Raw genomic sequence first — 19,161 nt, 5'->3', positions numbered from 1 at the left:
TTAAATCACCCCCCTTTCCCAATTTTACATATAAAAATATATAAACAATAAAATAAACATATTAGGTAACGCCACATTGGAAAATGTAAAAAATAAAAAATAATTCCTGTGCAGTGAACGCTGTAACATGATTTGCCATTTTTGAGTCATCTTGTCCCGCCTCATGCACACGACAGTATTTTTTCACTGTCCGCAAAACGGGGTTCCGTTGCTCAGTGACCGTTTTTTCGCCCGTGGGTCTTCCTTGATTTTTGGAGGATCCACGGACATGATAAAAAAGTCGTTTTGGTGTCCGCCTGGCCGTGCGGAGCCAAATGGATCCGTCCTGAATTACAATGCAAGTCAATGGGGACGGATCCGTTTGACATTGACACAATATGGTGCAATTGCAAACGGATCCGTCCCCATTGACTTTCAATGTAAAGTCTGGAGTCCCTTTTATACCATCAGATCGGAGTTTTCTCCAATCTGATGGTATATTTTAACTTGAAGCGTCCCCATCACCATGGGAACGCCTCTATGTTAGAATATACTGTCGGATATGAGTTACATCGTGAAATCTCATATCCGACAGTATATTCTAACACAGAGGCGTTCCCATGGTGATAGGGACGCTTCTAGTTAGAATATACTACAAACTGTGTACATGACTGCACCCTGCTGCCTGGCAGCACCCGATCTCTTACAGGGGGCCGGGATCAGCACAATTAACCCCTCAGGTGCCGCTCCTGAAGGGGTTAATTGTGCGTATCATAGCCCCATGTAAGAGATCCGGGGGCTGCCAGGCAGTAGACCCCCCCCCTCCCCAGTTTGAATATCATTGGTGGCCAGTGCGGCCCCCCCCCTCCCTCCCTCTATTGTAATAATAGCATTGGTGGCACAGTGTGCGGCACCCCCTTTCTCTATTGCATTAACATTGGTGGCAGTGTGCGCCCCCCCGCCCTCCCTCTATTGTTTTAATACATTGGTGGCAGTGTGCGGCCTCCCCTCTCCCCCCCGATCATTGGTGGCAGCGGAGTTCCGATCGGAGTCCCAGTTTAATCGCTGGGGCTCCGATCGGTAACCATGGCAACCAGGACGCTACTGCAGTCCTGGTTGCCATGGTTACTTAGCAATAGTAGAAGCATCATACTTACCTGCTGGCTGCTGCGATGTCTGTGTCCGGCCGGGAGGAAAGGGGGGTGGGGGGGGTGGGGGGGGGGGGGCGCACACTGCCACCAATGCTATTATTACAATAGAGGGAGGGAGGGGGGGCCGAGTCAATGGGTCCGCGAAAAAAAACAGAAAACGGCCACGGATGCACACAACGGTCGTGTGCATGAGGCCTAACACTGATGAAAAATTCGTACATACAACAAAAATAGTACTAATAAAAACTTCTGGTCGTTACGAAATATGAAAAGTTATGGCTGTCAGAATATGGCGATGGAAAGAAAATGTTAAATTATATATTTTTTTAAAGTAATTAAAATAAAAAAATTATACAAGTTTGGTATTACAGCAATTATTTTGAGCCACAGAATAAGGATTTCAGGTCATTTTTAGAGCAAGGACCTTGGCGGAATTCAGTTTTTTTATTTTTTTTTATTTTACCCCACAAAGAAATGGGTACCGTAAATGGTAAATTAAATGGTGGCATTTAAATTTTATATCTTGTCCCGCAAAAAATAAGCCCTGATATGGCTATGTGAATGGAAAAATAAAAAGTTATGGCTATTGGAACGTGGAGAGGAAAAATCCAAAATGCAAAAATGAAAATTGGCCCGGTTTTTAAGGAGTTAAAATGCCTTTCAGGGATTAATAAAAATAATAAATATATGCACGGCACTTACCATTTGAACACGCTGACACATGAAGGACCTGAAGCTCGAGTCATGGCATCAGATGAGTGCAGAGCGAGTGCCAGCGTGTTTAAGTGGATGAGGTAAGAGATTATATACAGTATATATATTTTTTTATTTATTTTATCCAGCAAAAGATTTTACTGGGGACACTACTAAGGGAATTTCATACATATTGAGGCACTATTGGGGGAATTTTATACTGGGAGAACACTATTGGGGGGCATTTTATATACAGGCAGCAGTATTGGGGGGGGGGGTGTTACATACAGGGTGGAACTGTGGGGAGCCTTATATTTACTGGGGATTAAAATAGACAAATCGCCAGGACCAGATGGCATACACCCCCGTATCGTAAGGGAATAAAGTAATGTCATAGCCAGACCCTTATTTCTGATATTTGCGGACTCTATGCTGACAGGGAATGTCCCACAGGATTGGCACATGGCAAATGTGGTGCCAATATTCAAAAAGAGTCCAAAAACAGAGCCCAGAAACTATAGGCCGGTAAGTTTAACATCTGTTGTGGGTAAACTGTTTGAAGGTTTTCTGAGATACATCTCAACGGAAATAAGCAAATAACGCCATATCAGCATGGCTTCGTAAGGGATCGGTCATGCCAAACTAATTTAATCAGTTTCTATGAGGAGGTAAGTTCCAAACTTGACTCTGTCTCTCGCAGTTGAAGTGTACCTACGATACAATTACCGACCTCTCCATTCTTTGTCGGTGGGAAAACTTGCACAATTGCCAGTGTATCAAATACTAATTTTCCCCACTGTACTGCCACATACTGCCCTCCATATTCACAGGACACCAGTCATGGTCACATCTAGTGACATCTCATCAGAGAGACATATACAGAATACTCACTGCTGGTCGTCTTGTAGCCGGCTTTCTTCCCTAAAGTAAGAAGAGGAGATGGAATTAGTAACAGGAGCCTGAAGATCCATCATCATTGGGTCCATATAAAGGAACATAATGGAGGGCGGCTGAGGGGGGAGGACGTACAGACGGAAGGTCACCGGGTTATGTGTGTGGCAGCAGCTTTTCAGACAATTTTTATGGAACATTCCAGTAAAATCATCGCCATTTGGCTGAATAAAGCGCAGGTTTCAAATGATTAGATTTTCTTATATTTCTGCTTATTTTGGGCTGTAATATCAGAAATGTTATCAAGATATCAATATTTCCCCGATTAGTGAGGAAATACAGAGAAAGATGAATAATGACTGGAAACCTTTTATACACCTCTGTTCACACTTAGTTTCTGTACTGCGCTCGGTGTATGGGCCGGTAAAGCTCCTGCTGCATATGGGGAACATTTCCTGAGGCCTCATTCACCTCGTATCTGCCACAAATACCAGGATTTATGGTTTTCCTGGTGTGGCCTACACTATTCCGTACAGAGACACACCGTAAAGTCTATAGGGCTGTACACTGTTTATACTTCGGAGTCCTATGGGTGACGTATGATATTGGAGGTCTATACAGGAGCAGATATCGCAGTCTTCTATCAGAGGTATATGGCGATGTCTGCGTCTGATGAGAGGCCATAAGAACGTGCAGACAGTATATAATGTATTCCATACCAGGGCTGCTATACCCTCCTGCACTGACTCCATAATACTACACCCAGGGCGGCCACATGCGGCCCACAGGCTTCTTCTGTGCGGCTCCTGACTCCTCAGCCCCGTAACAGTAATGTCCAGGATTCAGTGACGTAGTCCTCAGTCCCCGGCATTGTCCCAGGACGTCAGACATCTGTCCTGATAGAGGAGATCAATCACAGATCACTTCTGACTGGTGGGAATCTCCAGCGCTGATCTCTGTAGAGCGACACGAGAAGCGACCACTGATCTAATGGACGTCCTGGTGGTAGAGAGCAGAGCAGGACACACAGGAGACCATGGCTGGTGTACTAAGGGCGCTGTGCCTGGCACATTTCTATGGGCGCTGTGTGATCCTGGTGATATGACGGGCACAGATTTATAGGCGATTCCCTGTAGGGGGCACAATGCTGTCAGCAGCTCCATGTGGAGTCATGACTGGAGGACACAGCAGTGCGGATTATATGTAACATGGCTCCGCTGTGGAGGGAATGTGTGACATCAGTCTGGAGAGAACCATACAATATGGAGGAAATCAGAGGACAAAGTGTAACAGCCGAACATATAACCTCTACATGTAATATATATACACATACGTCCTGAGAGAAGCCGCGCCGTATTCCTGATACTTACTTCTGTATAGGACAAATCCACCAATGGCAGCAGCAAGAAGAATGATGACCACCACAGCCACGACCACAGGGGTGACCCAGACACTCGGATTACTTGGTTCTGTTTAGAAATCAGAGAGGTGAGTATGAGCTGCGGATTATACTGAGAGCGTCATGTATCACAGACTCTACCCCCGCTGTAGTAACGGCGCAGTATGTACAGTGTAATAGGATTACATACATGAGCACAGTCCAGATTTACTTCATGTACAGAACGATGCCGGTGAGCCGAACTGACCCGCATTCACACACTGCAGATATCAGGACGTGCTCTGTGTGTTGTGGATTTGTCATTTGTTTTTTTGGCGTTTCTTGCACCTGTTTTTTGGTGCATTTTTGTGCTGTGAAAACCCCAGCTCCAGATGTTAGCTGAAGGTCTACGGAAGACATCAAGCGCAGGACACAAACGTCGCTGATTTTTTGCTCCTGCTGTTTCTGTCATTAGGCAGCGGTTTTTATTTTTCTGCCTTTCTTCGAAATGCCGCCTGCGGATCTCTGGTGCATATTCAGATGCTTTCACATCCCCTTCTCTATAGGGGGGCACACCATGGAGAAAACCCTAGTGGTGAGACACACGGGGAACATTACTGAGCCCCTCATGCCAAACGCCATATGTGCTCCATAAATTGCAACTTTTAAGGCTTCTCACCACTTTTCCAAAATGGCCAGAAAGCAGATGAGACTTAGCAGGAGGGGATTTGTTATTTTTTCCAGAAAGAGACGGAAGTTACAGATGAAGCCTGCAGGTGGAGTAGACTTCAGTTTCTGGCGCACGGGAGGGCAGAGATGCGCCTGATTTGTTAAGAAACAGGGACATCAGGCCGGTATACGGGCTCGCCAGTCTTGATAAAGGTCCTTCATGGTTTCCGGTGACAGGGACATCAGGCCGGTATACGGGCTCACCAGTCTTGATAAAAGGTCCTTCATGGTTTCCGGTGACAGGGACATCAGGCCGGTATACGGGCTCGCCAGTCTTGATAAAGGTCCTTCATGGTTTCCGGTGACAGGGACATCAGGCCGGTATACGGGCTCGCCAGTCTTGATAAAGGTCCTTCATGGTTTCCGGTTATTTTGCCATTTTCCCAGCCCAGAAGATGCCGCACAGGTCCCTGCACACACACATTTCCACTGCCGTTATTTCTAGGGCTGTAAGAAGAAGTGTATGTGGGTTTTTCATCCATCTGCCCTTTTTGCCTATAGTGCTTCTTACCGCTAGTGTTTTCTACATGTCGTTTTTGCCTACAGAGAAGGTGATAGGACAATGCCTGAGACCACCGAGAGCTCCAGCCTGCTGCATTTAAAAAAAATAAAAAAAAAGAAGCAAGAAACACCAAAAAAAAATAATAACTCCCCTATCAAGCAAAAACATCAGGAGCTAAAAGACTCTTGTGTGTCCTGCATCATATTGCCCACAGACCTTCAGCTAACATCTGGAGCTGCAAAAAAACGCCACTAAAATCTACATATGAAAGCGGCCTAAGGCCTTGTTCACATTTCCGTGTCTGCCTGACGTCTGTGAAAAAATGCATTTCCGTTTCAATTGTGAAGACGTCCGGGAAGGATCCGTGTTTGGTCCAGGTGTACGTTTTTTGCTCTCCTTGTGTCAACCCTATTACACGGACACTGATCCGCTGAAAATAATTTTTCAAAAGCATCTTCTATCAGTGGTCAGTAAAAAATGGACGCAACAGATGTCATCCGTGTTGTGTCCATGCTTTTGCACGGATCTGTATAATGGGCGTGTTTGGGCCGCATCACAGATCAAAGTAGTGCGTGGGTCCATGATTTTTTCACTGACCCATGGACTGTAAAAACAATACTGTTGTGTGAACAGACACATTAAAATCAATGGGTGCGTGTGCAGTCCATGGAATATACGGGCAGCACATGTCAGAGAAAAAAGGAAATGTGAACGAGGCCCAAGTGTGACCCCAAACTGCATAGCATTGGAAAGTCCCTCGAAAAAATCTCGGAGAACCCCTACAGATTAATTACCTCATTTTTATAATTTGTGGGGGCGGCTGACTAACGAACATTTACCAACTTTATCTAGTACAGGCCGCTCCTCCTCTACCCCCTAACACAGGCCGCTCCTCCTCTACCCCCCAGCACAGGCCGCTCCTCCTCTACCCCCTAACACAGGCCGCTCCTCCTCTACCCCCCAGCACAGGCCGCTCCTCCTCTAACCCCCAGCACAGGCCGCTCCTCCTCTACCCCCTAACACAGGCCGCTCCTCCTCTACCCCCCAGCACAGGCCGCTCCTCCTCTAACCCCCAGCACAGGCCGCTCCTCCTCTAACCCCCAGCACAGGCCGCTCCTCCACTAACCCCCAGCACAGGCCGCTCCTCCTCTACCCCCCAGCACAGGCCGCTCCTCCTCCTCTACCCCCCAGCACAGGCCGCTCCTCCTCTACCCCCCCAGCACAGGCCGCTCCTCCTCTACCCCCCCAGCACAGGCCGCTCCTCCTCTACCCTCCAGCACAGGCCGCTCCTCCTCTACCCCCCCAGCACAGGCCGCTCCTCCTCTACCCCCAGCACAGGCCGCTCCTCCTCTACCCCCAGCACAGGCCGCTCCTCCTTCTCTACCCCCAGCACAGGCCGCTCCTCCTTCTCTACCCCCCAGCACAGGCCGCTCCTCCTCTACCCCCAGCACAGGCCGCTCCTCCTTCTCTACCCCCCAGCACAGGTCGCTCCTCCTCTACCCCCAGCACAGGCCGCTCCTCCTTCTCTACCCCCCAGCACAGGCCGCTCCTCCTCTACCCCCCAGCACAGGCCGCTCCTCCTTCTCTACCCCCCAGCACAGGCCGCTCCTCCTTCTCTACCCCCCAGCACAGGCCGCTCCTCCTCTAACCCCCAGCACAGGCCGCTCCTCCTCTACCCCCCAGCACAGGCCGCTCCTCCTCTACCCCCAGCACAGGCCGCTCCTCCTTCTCTACCCCCCAGCACAGGCCGCTCCTCCTCTAACCCCCAGCACAGGCCGTTCCTCCTCTACCCCCCCAGCACAGGCCGCTCCTCCTCTACCCCCCAGCACAGGCCGCTCCTCCTCTACCCCCCCCCCAGCACAGGCCGCTCCTCCTCCAGACGTGCTCAGTCACTAGCAGGTCTTGCTGCCATTGGAGACAGCTTGTCTGAGGAACTTTCAATGATGTAGCTATATGGACAGTTACGTTATCAGAGGTGCCTCAGAAATGGAGGAAACTTCTGTGTTCACTCCTCAGGTGGGATACTTCTCCAGGGGACAGTGGAGGTGGAGGGGACTGTACAGGCGATGTATGACACTCTATACCTATACAGAGGGATAAGTTGCAGCTTTCTCTCATAGGTTTACGTCGATAGTCCTCCCAACGTATACCTCTGATGGAAGGCTCCACATCTGACAGACCCTTACACAGACTTGTTCTAGATCCCTCTCACTCAGGCAGCATCGAGGAACAAATATAACCTCAAAATAGTGAGAGGAAGGCTGAAGAAACATTGTGCAGCAAACGGAGAGAAGCTGTTATACGACATGTGGTCACCGTGCGGACACTTACTGTACATAGGAAATACAGGATCCTTCACACCGGCGTACAGTAAGTACATTACACCGTGACTGGTTCTCTAGATTTCTATCAGGGGTCAATAAAGCCTGAGGTCTGATATCAACATGAACAGATCCATTACATTATAAACATATCCAAAACTCCCTAAAAGGAGGACAGGATTTGTCGAGGAACTGTTCACACTAATCAGATGCTGGAGATCAGGGAATAGACTATACAATGACATGTCACAATAGTGATCGCCCGTCATGACCTACTCCATAGTCTTACTCCCATCATCCGCCCAGTACGGATACAACTCACCCCACACAACGGTCAGCGGCTCGCCCAGGCTGCTGTGATCCACATAACAGGAGTAACTCTCGCCCTCTTTGGGGATCACTTCCGCACTGACCCTGATCTGATAGGTGCCGTCAGGATTGGGGAGGGTGTGTGTGGTCTCATAGTCGGGAACGTCGTCCCCGTTCTTCATCCACTTCACGTGCACAGCTCGGGGGTGAAATCCGTACACCTGGCAGTGAAGCATCATGGTGTCACCTTTCTTCTGACCGGAGACCTTCACCTGCGGCTGAACTGAGAGGGAAGAAGAAGAAAATATAAATGGACCCTGTGTACGGATCTGATCTGTCCTATACTCCGGCAGTCTGTACAATCAGCAGAGCCCCCTGTACTGTGTATAACACTCAGGAGCCCCCTGTGCTCCTCACATAGAAGAATAGACCTCCATGACTGAGACCTGTCACTGCGGGGGAGCACTGCGGACTGGAATAGCAGAGGGGAACCGGCTCTGTGTCCTTCTCCATAACGTACAAATACTCTTCTAATACTTCCTATTACAGACACATCATAGGGTGCTATCAGATATCGCTCACATACGCCATAACCCTGTGATTGCTGGGGTGTGACCTCTGGTCCCCGCTGGTCTGGACACAGGGAATGGGGCTGTGTTATAGTAGTGGATGGTCGGGGGCATCGCTGTGAAGGAACCATAACCCTGAGCTAATGCTATGGCCCCCTCCTTGTGAGGATCAGTGGGGGTCCGGCCCGGTCAGTGTCAGTATATAGTAGTGGATGGTCGGGGGCATCGCTGTGAAGGAACCATAACCCTGAGCTAATGCTATGGCCCCCTCCTTGTGAGGATCAGTGGGGGTCCGGCCCGGTCAGTGTCAGTATATAGTAGTGGATGGTCGGGGGCATCGCTGTGAAGGAACCATAACACTGAGCTAATGCTATGGCCCCCCTCCTTGTGAGGATCAGTGGGGGTCCGGCCCGGTCAGTGTATGGTAGTGGATGGTCGGGGGCATCGCTATGAAGGAACCATAACCCTGAGCTAATGCTATGGCCCCCTCCTTGTGAGGATCAGTGGGGGTCCCGCCCGATCAGTGTCAGTATACGGTAGCAGTACATGCACCATCACTTACTACAGCGGGAGATCCCTTTCATCCACAGTAATATAGAGAGAAAGGCATCGAGGCCCTTGTTACACTTACAGCAGACATGGAGGAAATTACATGTATTTATCAGCGTCTTCTGTGGATTTATGTGGAATCGGTTTTTATTAAAGTTTTATCAAAACATTTTTGGCAACGAGAGCAGAACACGGAATAACTGTCAGGATCAAGATGAAAATATACTGAGGTAAATTCACATAAATGAACATGAGGATCCACAGGTAGCAGTAAGGGCCCCATCTCTCAGACCCTCCTCCGTAAAGGGGGGATGTTAATGCTGGACCATGAGAGAGAAAGAGGCGTAAGAAGGGGCAGAGAGGGAAAAACATCTACGTAATGGAGCCTATCAAACCTCTCAGGAGGTCAGAGATGGAAGATCCATACTCTGCGGTGGCCATATACGTCAGCCATAGGCTCCAGAGGGGTAAAGATGTTGAGGTGCAATCATGAGCTGCTGCTACTAAGGTCTCGTGCACACTAACGTTTTTTTTCCTGTTTGCATTCTGTTTTTTGCGTTCCGTATACGGAACCATTCATTTCAATGGATCCGGAAAAAGTAAATGGAAGGAACTTTCCGTTCAAAGATAGAACATGTCCTATTATTGTCCGCATAATGGAATGCACACGGACGTCATCCGTATTTTTTGCGGATCCGGGTTTTTTTGCTGACCGCAAAATACTGATAAAGCCATGCGGTTGTGTGCAAGAGGCCTAATTCTTCCATCTAGGGGCGTAGCTAAAGGCTTATGGGTGCAGGAGTTCAGCTTGGGGCCCCCTTCCCTCAGTGCTTTGTTGCCAGGGACAGGGAGGCACATAGCCTTCATGCCGCCTGAGGCAAAAACTGAGATGCCTCAAGCCCCACCCACAACACCCCCCCAAAGCTAAATTCTTCATCTAACCCCTTCCCCCCAGTCAGAGGTGTAACTTGACCAACCTTCACTTTCTATACCAATGTCTTCTTATGCGGCACAAGGGTCTTTGGGCCCCCTCTGGCTCCTGGGCCTGGAAGCGACTGCTACCTCTGCACTCCCTATAACTACCCTCCTGCTTCTATCCTATGAGACCTCCTCAGACCATTCACGGAAGGTGGTCAATCTTCAGTGCCTGAGAATCACCATCTTAGCTGCTGTGAGGAGGAGGCGTAAGATGTTCTTCTTAACTTGTGCCAAAGCTCCAGGTATTAAGGTGAACATTGTGGGTATTAGAGATAGGCTTCCCTGAGAACTGGCCATACAACTGTAGAATGCGACCCCAGAACCTTCTAACATTAGGACAGGCCCACCAAATATGTAACACAGTGCCGCGACCTGATCCGCACCGCCAACATGTCTCCAGCACTGACGGGTACATACGATGGATAAGCACTGGGCAGTAGTACCAGCGCAACACTATCTTTTCTATGGATTTATGTAGAAATTACGTTAAAATAGAAATAATTACTTTAAGGGCTCAGCCCCAGGATCTCACTAGAAAATAGTGAAGTTCATGGGGCAGAAGAGAAGCCAGAATCTGCCCCAGTCTTATGTCTACATCAGTGAAGGGACCAATGAGTAAGAAATGTCTATTACTAGGGACATGTTCTGTTCGGGGCGTCCGTCAGAGTTTGTGAAAGTAGTGGAGAGAATAGTCTTGCAGGCAGGAGTCTCCTCTCTACTAAAAATAAAAAATATGTTCTCCCAAAAGGAAACAGAACAGATCCCATTATAGTCGATGGTATCTGTTAGGCTCTGCTCCTGTCAGTTATGTGCCGAATCCATCACTGCCGTTATTTTTGTGCTTCTGCTCCCATAATGGAAATAAACAGCAATGATGTGGACGCGCCCTTAGCTGTTCAGCGGCTGTCATACATATACAGGTCCTTCTCAAAAAATTAGCATATTGTGATAAAGTTCATTATTTTCTGTAATGTACTGATAAACATTAGACTTTCATATATTTTGATTCATCACACACCAACTGAAGTAGTTCAAGCCTTTTATTGTTTTAATATTGATGATTTTGGCATACAGCTCATGAAAACCCAAAATTCCTATCTCAAAAAATTAGCATATCATGAAAAGGTTCTCTAAACGAGCTATTAACCTAATCATCTGAATCAACTAATTAACTGTAAACACCTGCAAAAGATTCCTGAGGCTTTTAAAAACTCCCAGCCTGGTTCATTACTCAAAACCGCAATCATGGGTAAGACTGCCGACCTGACTGCTGTCCAGAAGGCCATCATTGACACCCTCAAGCAAGAGGGTAAGACACAGAAAGAAATTTCTGAACGAATAGGCTGTTCCCAGAGTGCTGTATCAAGGCACCTCAGTGGGAAGTCTGTGGGAAGGAAAAAGTGTGTCCGAAAACGCTGCACAACGAGAAGAGGTGACCGGACCCTGAGGAAGATTGTGGAGAAGGACCGATTCCAGACCTTGGGGACCTACGGAAGCAGTGGACTGAGTCTGGAGTAGAAACATCCAGAGCCACCGTGTACAGGCGTGTGCAGGAAATGGGCTACAGGTGCCGCATTCCCCAGGTCAAGCCACTTTTGAACCAGAAACAGCGGCAGAAGCCTGACTTGGGCTACAGAGAAGCAGCACTGGACTGAAAGCTAATTTTGCATGTCATTCGGAAATCAAGGTGCCAGAGTCTGGAGGAAGACTGGGGAGAGGGAAATGCCAAAATGCCTGAAGTCCAGTGTCAAGTACCCACAGTCAGTGATGGTCTGGGGTGCCATGTCAGCTGCTGGTGTTGGTCCACTGTGTTTTATCAAGGGCAGGGTCAATGCAGCCGCTATCAGGAGATTTTGAAGCACTTCATGCTTCCATCTGCTGGAAAGCTTTATGGAGATGAAGATGTCATTTTTCAGCACGACCTGGCACCTGTTCACAGCGCCAACACCACTGGTAAATGGTTTACTGACCATGGTATTACTGTGCTCAATTGGCCTGCCAACTCTCCTGACCTGAACCCCATAGAGAATCTGTGGGATATTGGGAAGAGAAAGTTGAGAGACGCAAGACCCAACACTCTGGATGAGCTTAAGGCCGCTATCGAAGCATCCTGGGCCTCCATAACACCTCAGCAGTGCCACAGGCTGATTGCCTCCATGCCACGCCGCATTGAAGCATCCTGGGCCTCCATAACACCTCAGCAGTGCCACAGGCTGATTGCCTCCATGCCACGCCGCATTGAAGCAGTCATTTCTGCAAAAGGATTCCCGACCAAGTATTGAGTGCATAACTGAACATAATTATTTGAAGGTTGACTTTTTTTGTATTAAAAACACTTTTCTTTTATTGGTTGGATGAAATATGCTAATTTTTTGAGATAGGAAATTTGGGTTTTCATGAGCTGTATGCCAAAATCATCAATATTAAAACAATAAAAGGCTTGAACTACTTCAGTTGGTGTGTAATGAATCTAAAATATATGAAAGTCTAATGTTTATCAGTACATTACAGAAAATAATGAACTTTATCACAATATGCTAATTTTTTGAGAAGGACCTGTAGAATGGCGATATACTGTAGTTCAGATTAAATTGGGTTCCTTTTCTCTGCCACCAGATGGCGCCATGTTAACGCACTGCTCCATTTACTTACAATGAAGCCCTGATTGCAGTTTGTATGGCCGCACATGTGGTTTGTGACACGGGGTTGAGGTATGTTCACACTGAGGTTTTTCTGAGCAGATTTTGGGGAGGATTTCTTTGCAGATCATCTCCATTCATTTTAGGGCTGAAACAGCTTGATAATTTACACAGCGCGTTGTCTTCTTGACATGGGTCCCTTAAAGCAAATGTTTTTCGTGACGCCAATTGCAGTGAAGCGACAAGGGCACAGGGCCCCTTTTAATGATGTAGTAGATGGTACACAGGTGTAGGAATGCCAGACTGGTATAGGGTGGCCTAAATTCCCTTAATGTTGGTGCACGTGTCATGGTGCTCCTACCTGGATACACTGGAATCTAGGCGTTTTCATCCGAAGCAGAACAAAAATAGGGGGAATAATCGAGGGATTTGAAGAAATAAATTGAATCCAGACCTTGTGAGGAAGTTCATTAACAGCTTTACTTGAATAAATGTTTCTCCAACAGTTTCAGGCTTTGTCTTGGATCCCAGCAGGCGTTAGCATAAACCCTGGCAGCAAACAAACTCAACTTTGCTAAATCTGTTGCTCTCTGGCTCTGCTGTGCTGAAAATCTTACTGTATAACTTTGCTTTTTTCTTTATGCTGCAACTTCTCTCTGTAGTCGGTCTCTAGATTAATACCAGGGAATCTTTACATCCTGGCTTCAGGCTTTGGCCTCTGTGTCCAGCAGAGCTGAAGGTGCTCTAGCTGGCTTAGGCAGGACACGTCCAGCAGGGACATGGACCTGCTTCCTTCCCCAAGCAGGGAGTACTCTCCACTGACCTCTAAGAGAGAATTAGGATGGAAAGAAGGTTCCAACCTCTGCAAATGTAACTCTGCCATGCTTGCTGTCACCGTCTGGTGAACCAGGTACATTACATGAACAATAACAGCTGCATAGAAATAGCAATGCACATTGTAGTGGACAGAAATAAATGCATAAGAGGACACTGTGTTAGCCCATAGAAGACAGTAGAGGTGTGCGGAGTGGTAATGGCACAGAGGTCACACTGAACTGGAGGAATAACGGCTGCTGCTAAAATACCATGTGGTATCCTGAAGCTGAATGAGCCGAAAAAAACTGTGTGTGAACTTAGCCTTAGACCTCAGACTGACTTCCATGGGAACTCTGGACGTGGATACTGCGCGAAATCAGTCAAGACTGAAGACGTCACTTCTTCCTGCAGCGCAGTTTTTAAAACCACAAACAGAAAAAAACTGCAGAATAAATTAACAAGCGATTTTCACATTGAAATCAATGGAGATGAATTGGAAGTGTTGGCGACTGGTTGGTGTGAAATCTAAGTAAAAATTTGAGCCCAAAAACTTAGGGGGACATTTACTAAAACCGCTTATTTAGACGCCGGTCTTAGTTCATGTTCGCTGGATGTGCCTAAGTTATGGAGAGTCACCCGCCTCTACATACCTTAAGACACTTTACCGGCGGCCGTGCGACCTGCTGAAATCTACGCCAGCTCCTTTGCTGCTATAGATTTAAGTAATTTTTTACGCCAAAAACAGGTGTAGGAAATGATGAATCATATGGGCCTGCTGGCACGCCCCCTCCCCGGCACGCCCCGTTTTACCACCTTGGTGTAGTGAGAGGGGAAAAGTCACAGATTCGTCCGCAAATCCTCTTTGAGAGAAATGTACAGCAAAAAGTGTCATACTTCCCATAATAAACGACCCGCTTACTGTGGAGATATGAAATTCCTGTCTGTTTCTGTGCAGGCGCTGGTGTCCGCTGTGCAGACGCGTGTGATGTCACAGCTCCGCACACACGTCACACACATACAGGACATGTGACAGGTGGTGATGAGCACTTACCTCTCCTCTCCAGATCTTCTCTCCCGTTCTCCACATGTTTCTGCAGCCAGTCTATACATTCAGTCTCCAGATAATTCTTCCATCTCTCCCCCTCTTGTTCCTCCCGACTGTTCCATCTCTGTGCGGTGATCTGAGCCTGGGACATGGTGGGGATATATGTCCCCGTCTGTGTGTCCAGGAACATGAACTCTCCTCCATCATATCCGTACTGATCGTATCCTGTGACGCTGCCGTCATCTCTCTGCTCACAGCCGGACATCCACTGGACAATATGGAAACCTGCAGACAGCAGAGGAACATGTCACACAGAGCACATGTATGTGTCATGTATGTGCAGTGTATGTGTGTGACGTGTGTAATATATGAGGGAAATCCAGGCTACTGCCGGGGCCCGATCCTCCAGGGGCCCATGAATCCCCCCTCATGTCTCCTGACGTCACAGGGTCACGTGGTGTGGAGCAGGTAATGATCAGTCATCTCATCCTAATGATGGGATCGGGGAGGAGCCGGGGGAGGCTCAGGCTTCGAATGTCACCTGACCCTGTAACGTCAGAAGGTCCTTACAGCGCGAGGGATTCATTACCTCATTATAATCTGCCCTGTGCTGACTATTCTCTAGCAGGACCTTAATGACATCAGTCACATGATAATCGTGGCCAATTCTGACAGTCAGTGGCCCCGCTCACGAGGGTGAGACCTCTGCTTCTACCACCACAGGGGGCGCTGTGACTGACAGGTGACTAGGAAGGAAGGGGTTATGTGAGGCTGGTATTATAGGCGGCTGTGAGGACTGTATTAGTACAGGGACATGTCCGTCAGACATTATAGGTATAGACATATAGATCAGACCCCCACTAATCATAGATTGATAGCATATCCCGGCCATATGATATGGGAATACCCCTTTAACTCACAGGTGTACACGGGGTCCGTCTGTACGGTGACTACTCGTCTCACCAGGATACATTTCTACTTAACCACTTCAGCCCCGCTAGCTGAAACCCCCTTAATGACCAGAGCACTTTTTACACTTCGGCACTACACTACTTTCACCGTTTATCGCTCGGTCATGCAACTTACCATACAAATGAATTTTACCTCCTTTTCTTCTCACTAATAGAGCTTTCATTTGGTGGTATTTCATTGCTGCTGACATTTTTACTTTTTTTGTTATTAATCAAAATGTAACGATTTTTTTGCAAAAAAATGACATTTTTCACTTTCAGCTGTAAAATTTTGCAAAAAAAACGACATCCATATATAAATTTTTCGCTAAATTTATTGTTCTACATGTCTTTGATAAAAAAAAATGTTTGGGCAAAAAAAAATATTGTTTGGGTAAAAGTTATAGCGTTTACAAACTATGGTACAAAAATGTGAATTTCCACTTTTTGAAGCAGCTCTGACTTTCTGAGCACCTGCCATGTTTCCTGAGGCTCTACAATGCCCAGACAGTAGAAAAACCCCACAAATGACCCCATTTCGGAAAGTAGACACCCTAAGGTATTCACTTTTTATTTTTTGTCACAAGTTAGCGGAAAATGATGATTTTTTTTTCTTAGGGCCCTTTCACACTTGCGTTCTTGTCTTCCGGCATAGAGTTCCGTCGTCGGGGCTCTATGCCGGAAGAATCCTGATCAGGATTATCCTAATGCATTCTGAATGGACAGTCCGTCCTTCAGGATGCATCAGGATGTATTCCGTTCCGGTACGGAACGTTTTTTGGCCGCAGCAAATAGCGCAGCATGCTGCGCTTTTTGCTCCGGCCAAAAATCCGGAACACTTGCCGCAAGGCCGGATCCGGAATGAATGCCCATTGAAAGGCATTCATCCGGATCCGGCCTTAAGCTAAACGTCGTTTCGGCGCATTGCCGGATGCGACGTTTAGCTTTTTCTCAATGGTTACCATGGCTGCCAGGACGCTAAAGTCCTGGCAGCCATGGTAAAGTGTAGTGGGGAGCGGGGAGCAGCATACTTACCGTCCGTGCGGCTCCCGGGGCGCTCCAGAGTGACGTCAGGGCGCCCCAAGCGCATGGATCACGTGATCGCATGGATCACATGATCCATGCGCATGGGGCGCTCTGACGTCATTCTGGAGCGCCCTGGGAGCCGCACGGACTGTAAGTATACCGCTCCCCCGCTCCCCGCTCCCCGCTCCTACTATGGCAACCAGGACTTTAATAGCGTCCTGGGTGCCATAGTAACACTGAAAGCATTTTGAAGACGGATCCGTCTTCAAATGCTTTCAGTACACTTGCGTTATTCCGGATCCGGCGTGTAAATCCGGCAAGTGGAGTACACGCCGGATCCGGACAACGCAAGTGTGAAAGAGGCCTTACAAAGTCTCATATTCCACTAACTTGCGACAAAAATAAAAAATTCTAGGAACTCGCCATGCCCCTCACGGAATACCTTGGGGTGTCTTCTTTCCAAAATGGGGTCACTTGTGGGGTAGTCATACTGCCCTGGCAATTTAGGGGCCCAAATGTGTGAGAAGTAGTTTGCAATTAAAATCTGTAAAAAATGACCGGTGAAATCCGAAAGGTGCACTTTGGAATGTGTGCCCCTTTGCCCACCTTGGCTGCAAAAAAGTGTCACACATCTGGTATCGCTGTACTCAGGAGAAGTTGGGGAATGTGTTTTGGGGTGTCAGTTTACATATACCCATGCTGGGTGAGAGAAATATCTTGGCAAAAGACAACTTTTCCAATTTTTTTATACAAAGTTGGCATTTGACCAAGATATTTATCTCACCCAGCATGGGTATATGTAAAATGACACCCCAAAACACATTCCCCAACTTCTCCTGAGTACGGCGATACCACATGTGTGACACTTTTTTGCAGCCTAGATGCGCAAAGGTGCCCAAATTCCTTTTAGGAGGGCATTTTTAGACATTTGGAGCCCAGACTTCTTCTCACACTTTAGGGCCCCTAAAAAGCCAGGGCAGTATAAATACCCCACATGTGACCCCACTTTGGAAAGAAGACACCCCAAGGTATTCAATGAGGGGCCTGGCAAGTTCATAGAAATTTATTTTTTGGGCATAAGTTAGCGGAAATTGATTTATTTATTTTTCTCACAAAGTCTCACTTTCCGCTAACTTAGGACAAAAATTTAAATCTTTCATGGACTCAATATGCCCCTCAGCGAATACCTTGGGGTGTCTTCTTTCCAAAATGGGGTCAGTTGTGGGGTGTTTGTACTGCCCTGGCATTTGAGGGTCTCCGCAATCATTACATGTATGGCCAGCATTAGGAGTTTCTGCTATTCTCCTTATATTGAGCATACAGGTAATGAGATTTTTTTTTCCGTTCAGCCTCTGGGCTGAAAGAAAAAAATGTACGGCACAGATTTCTTCATTCGCATCGATCAATGTGGATGAAAAAATCTCTGCCCCAAACAAAAAAAAAAAAGGAGGGGAAAGGCGTCTGCCAGGACATAGGAGCTCCGCCCTACATCCATACCCACTTAGCTCGTATGCCCTGGCAAACCAGATTTCTCCATTCACATCAATCGATGTGGATGAATAAATCATTGCCGGGATTTTTTAATTTTAATTTTTTATATACAAAGTGTTTGCCAAAGCATAGGAACGCCGCCTCCTCCTCAGCTCGTATGCCTCGGCAAACGTATCTGTTACTGCAGAGGAGAAATCTCGTCTTGCAGCGCCGCATACACTGACTTGCGTGTAATCTGACAGCAGCGCAATGCTTCTGTCAGAATGCACATCGGTGCTGCAGCTAATCGATCGGTTGGTCCACCTGGAAGGTAAAAAAAAAAAAAAGAAAACAGGCCGCAACACAATAATTTTATTAACTTTGGAACAGAACATATAAACTTTAACTTTTTGAACTAAACATTAACCTTTTTGCTTACTGGTGGTTTTTTTTTGTGGTTTTTTTTACACCTTTATAGAACAAACCTCTCCTTCCCCATGGGTCAATGTGCAAAGCGCAAATCGCCCAAAGATGTGGCGAAGTGCGTTATGCACTTTGTCCCAGGTGAAAGGAGACGTTTGCAGCAGCTGTATGTGAATGGGCCCTAATAGCCCTGTGTGCCTGTCCTGGTGAGATGTGATCCCTATGCTAGGTGTACCTGTGTGTGGTACTTCCGGAAACACTCTCCAAAGCATAGGGCAGGGTGGTCAGGACAGTCTGGACAGAAATAGCTGGTGTCACGCCTTATTCCACTCCTGCTACAGACATTTTTTTCGGGGTGGCGGTCGGTTTGAGGTACCAGGAACGACACTGGGGAAATGTCGCTCGTGTAGACGGCTAACTACACTGGTGGATGGGGCCACGGAACCTCCTGGGTACAGGAGGTTCTCGATGATCTCTTCCTGAAATTTGAGGAAGGATCCAGTTCTCCCAGCCTTACTGTAGAGAACAAAACTATTATACAGAGCCAATTGAATTAAATATACAGACACCTTCTTATACCAGAGTCTGGTGCGGCGGGAAACTAAATACGGAGACAACATCTGGTCATTGAAGTCCACCCCTCCCATGTGAAGGTTATAGTCGTGGACTGAGAGGGGCTTTTCAATGACACGGGTTGCTCGCTCAATTTGTATTGTCGTGTCTGCGTGAATGGAGGAGAGCAT

General features: G+C 47.5%; 1 protein-coding gene across 4 annotated transcripts in view; it reads right to left on the bottom strand.

Annotated features, from left to right (window-relative positions):
• LOC122946540 (class I histocompatibility antigen, F10 alpha chain-like) overlaps positions 1-19,161 on the bottom strand; it is a 131,924-nt gene that overhangs the window by 92,235 nt on the left and 20,528 nt on the right. Inside the window, exons 3-6 of one of the 4 annotated variants that reach the window (XM_044306245.1) lie at positions 14,556-14,834; positions 7,967-8,236; positions 4,085-4,183; positions 2,715-2,744 (exon numbers count right to left, since the gene is read on the bottom strand). The exons of the other annotated variants lie outside the window; for them this stretch is intronic. Of the exons in view, the coding sequence (XP_044162180.1) occupies positions 2,715-2,744; positions 4,085-4,183; positions 7,967-8,236; positions 14,556-14,834 (678 nt within the window). The remainder of the gene's footprint in view (positions 1-2,714; positions 2,745-4,084; positions 4,184-7,966; positions 8,237-14,555; positions 14,835-19,161) is intronic. 4 annotated transcript variants of the gene reach the window in all.

This window comes from Bufo gargarizans, chromosome 9, assembly GCF_014858855.1.
Source record: "Bufo gargarizans isolate SCDJY-AF-19 chromosome 9, ASM1485885v1, whole genome shotgun sequence".
Classification (NCBI taxonomy): Eukaryota; Metazoa; Chordata; class Amphibia; order Anura; family Bufonidae; genus Bufo; species Bufo gargarizans.
The sequence above is the reverse complement of the archived record's forward strand: the minus strand, read 5'-3'. Positions and strand labels throughout refer to the sequence as shown.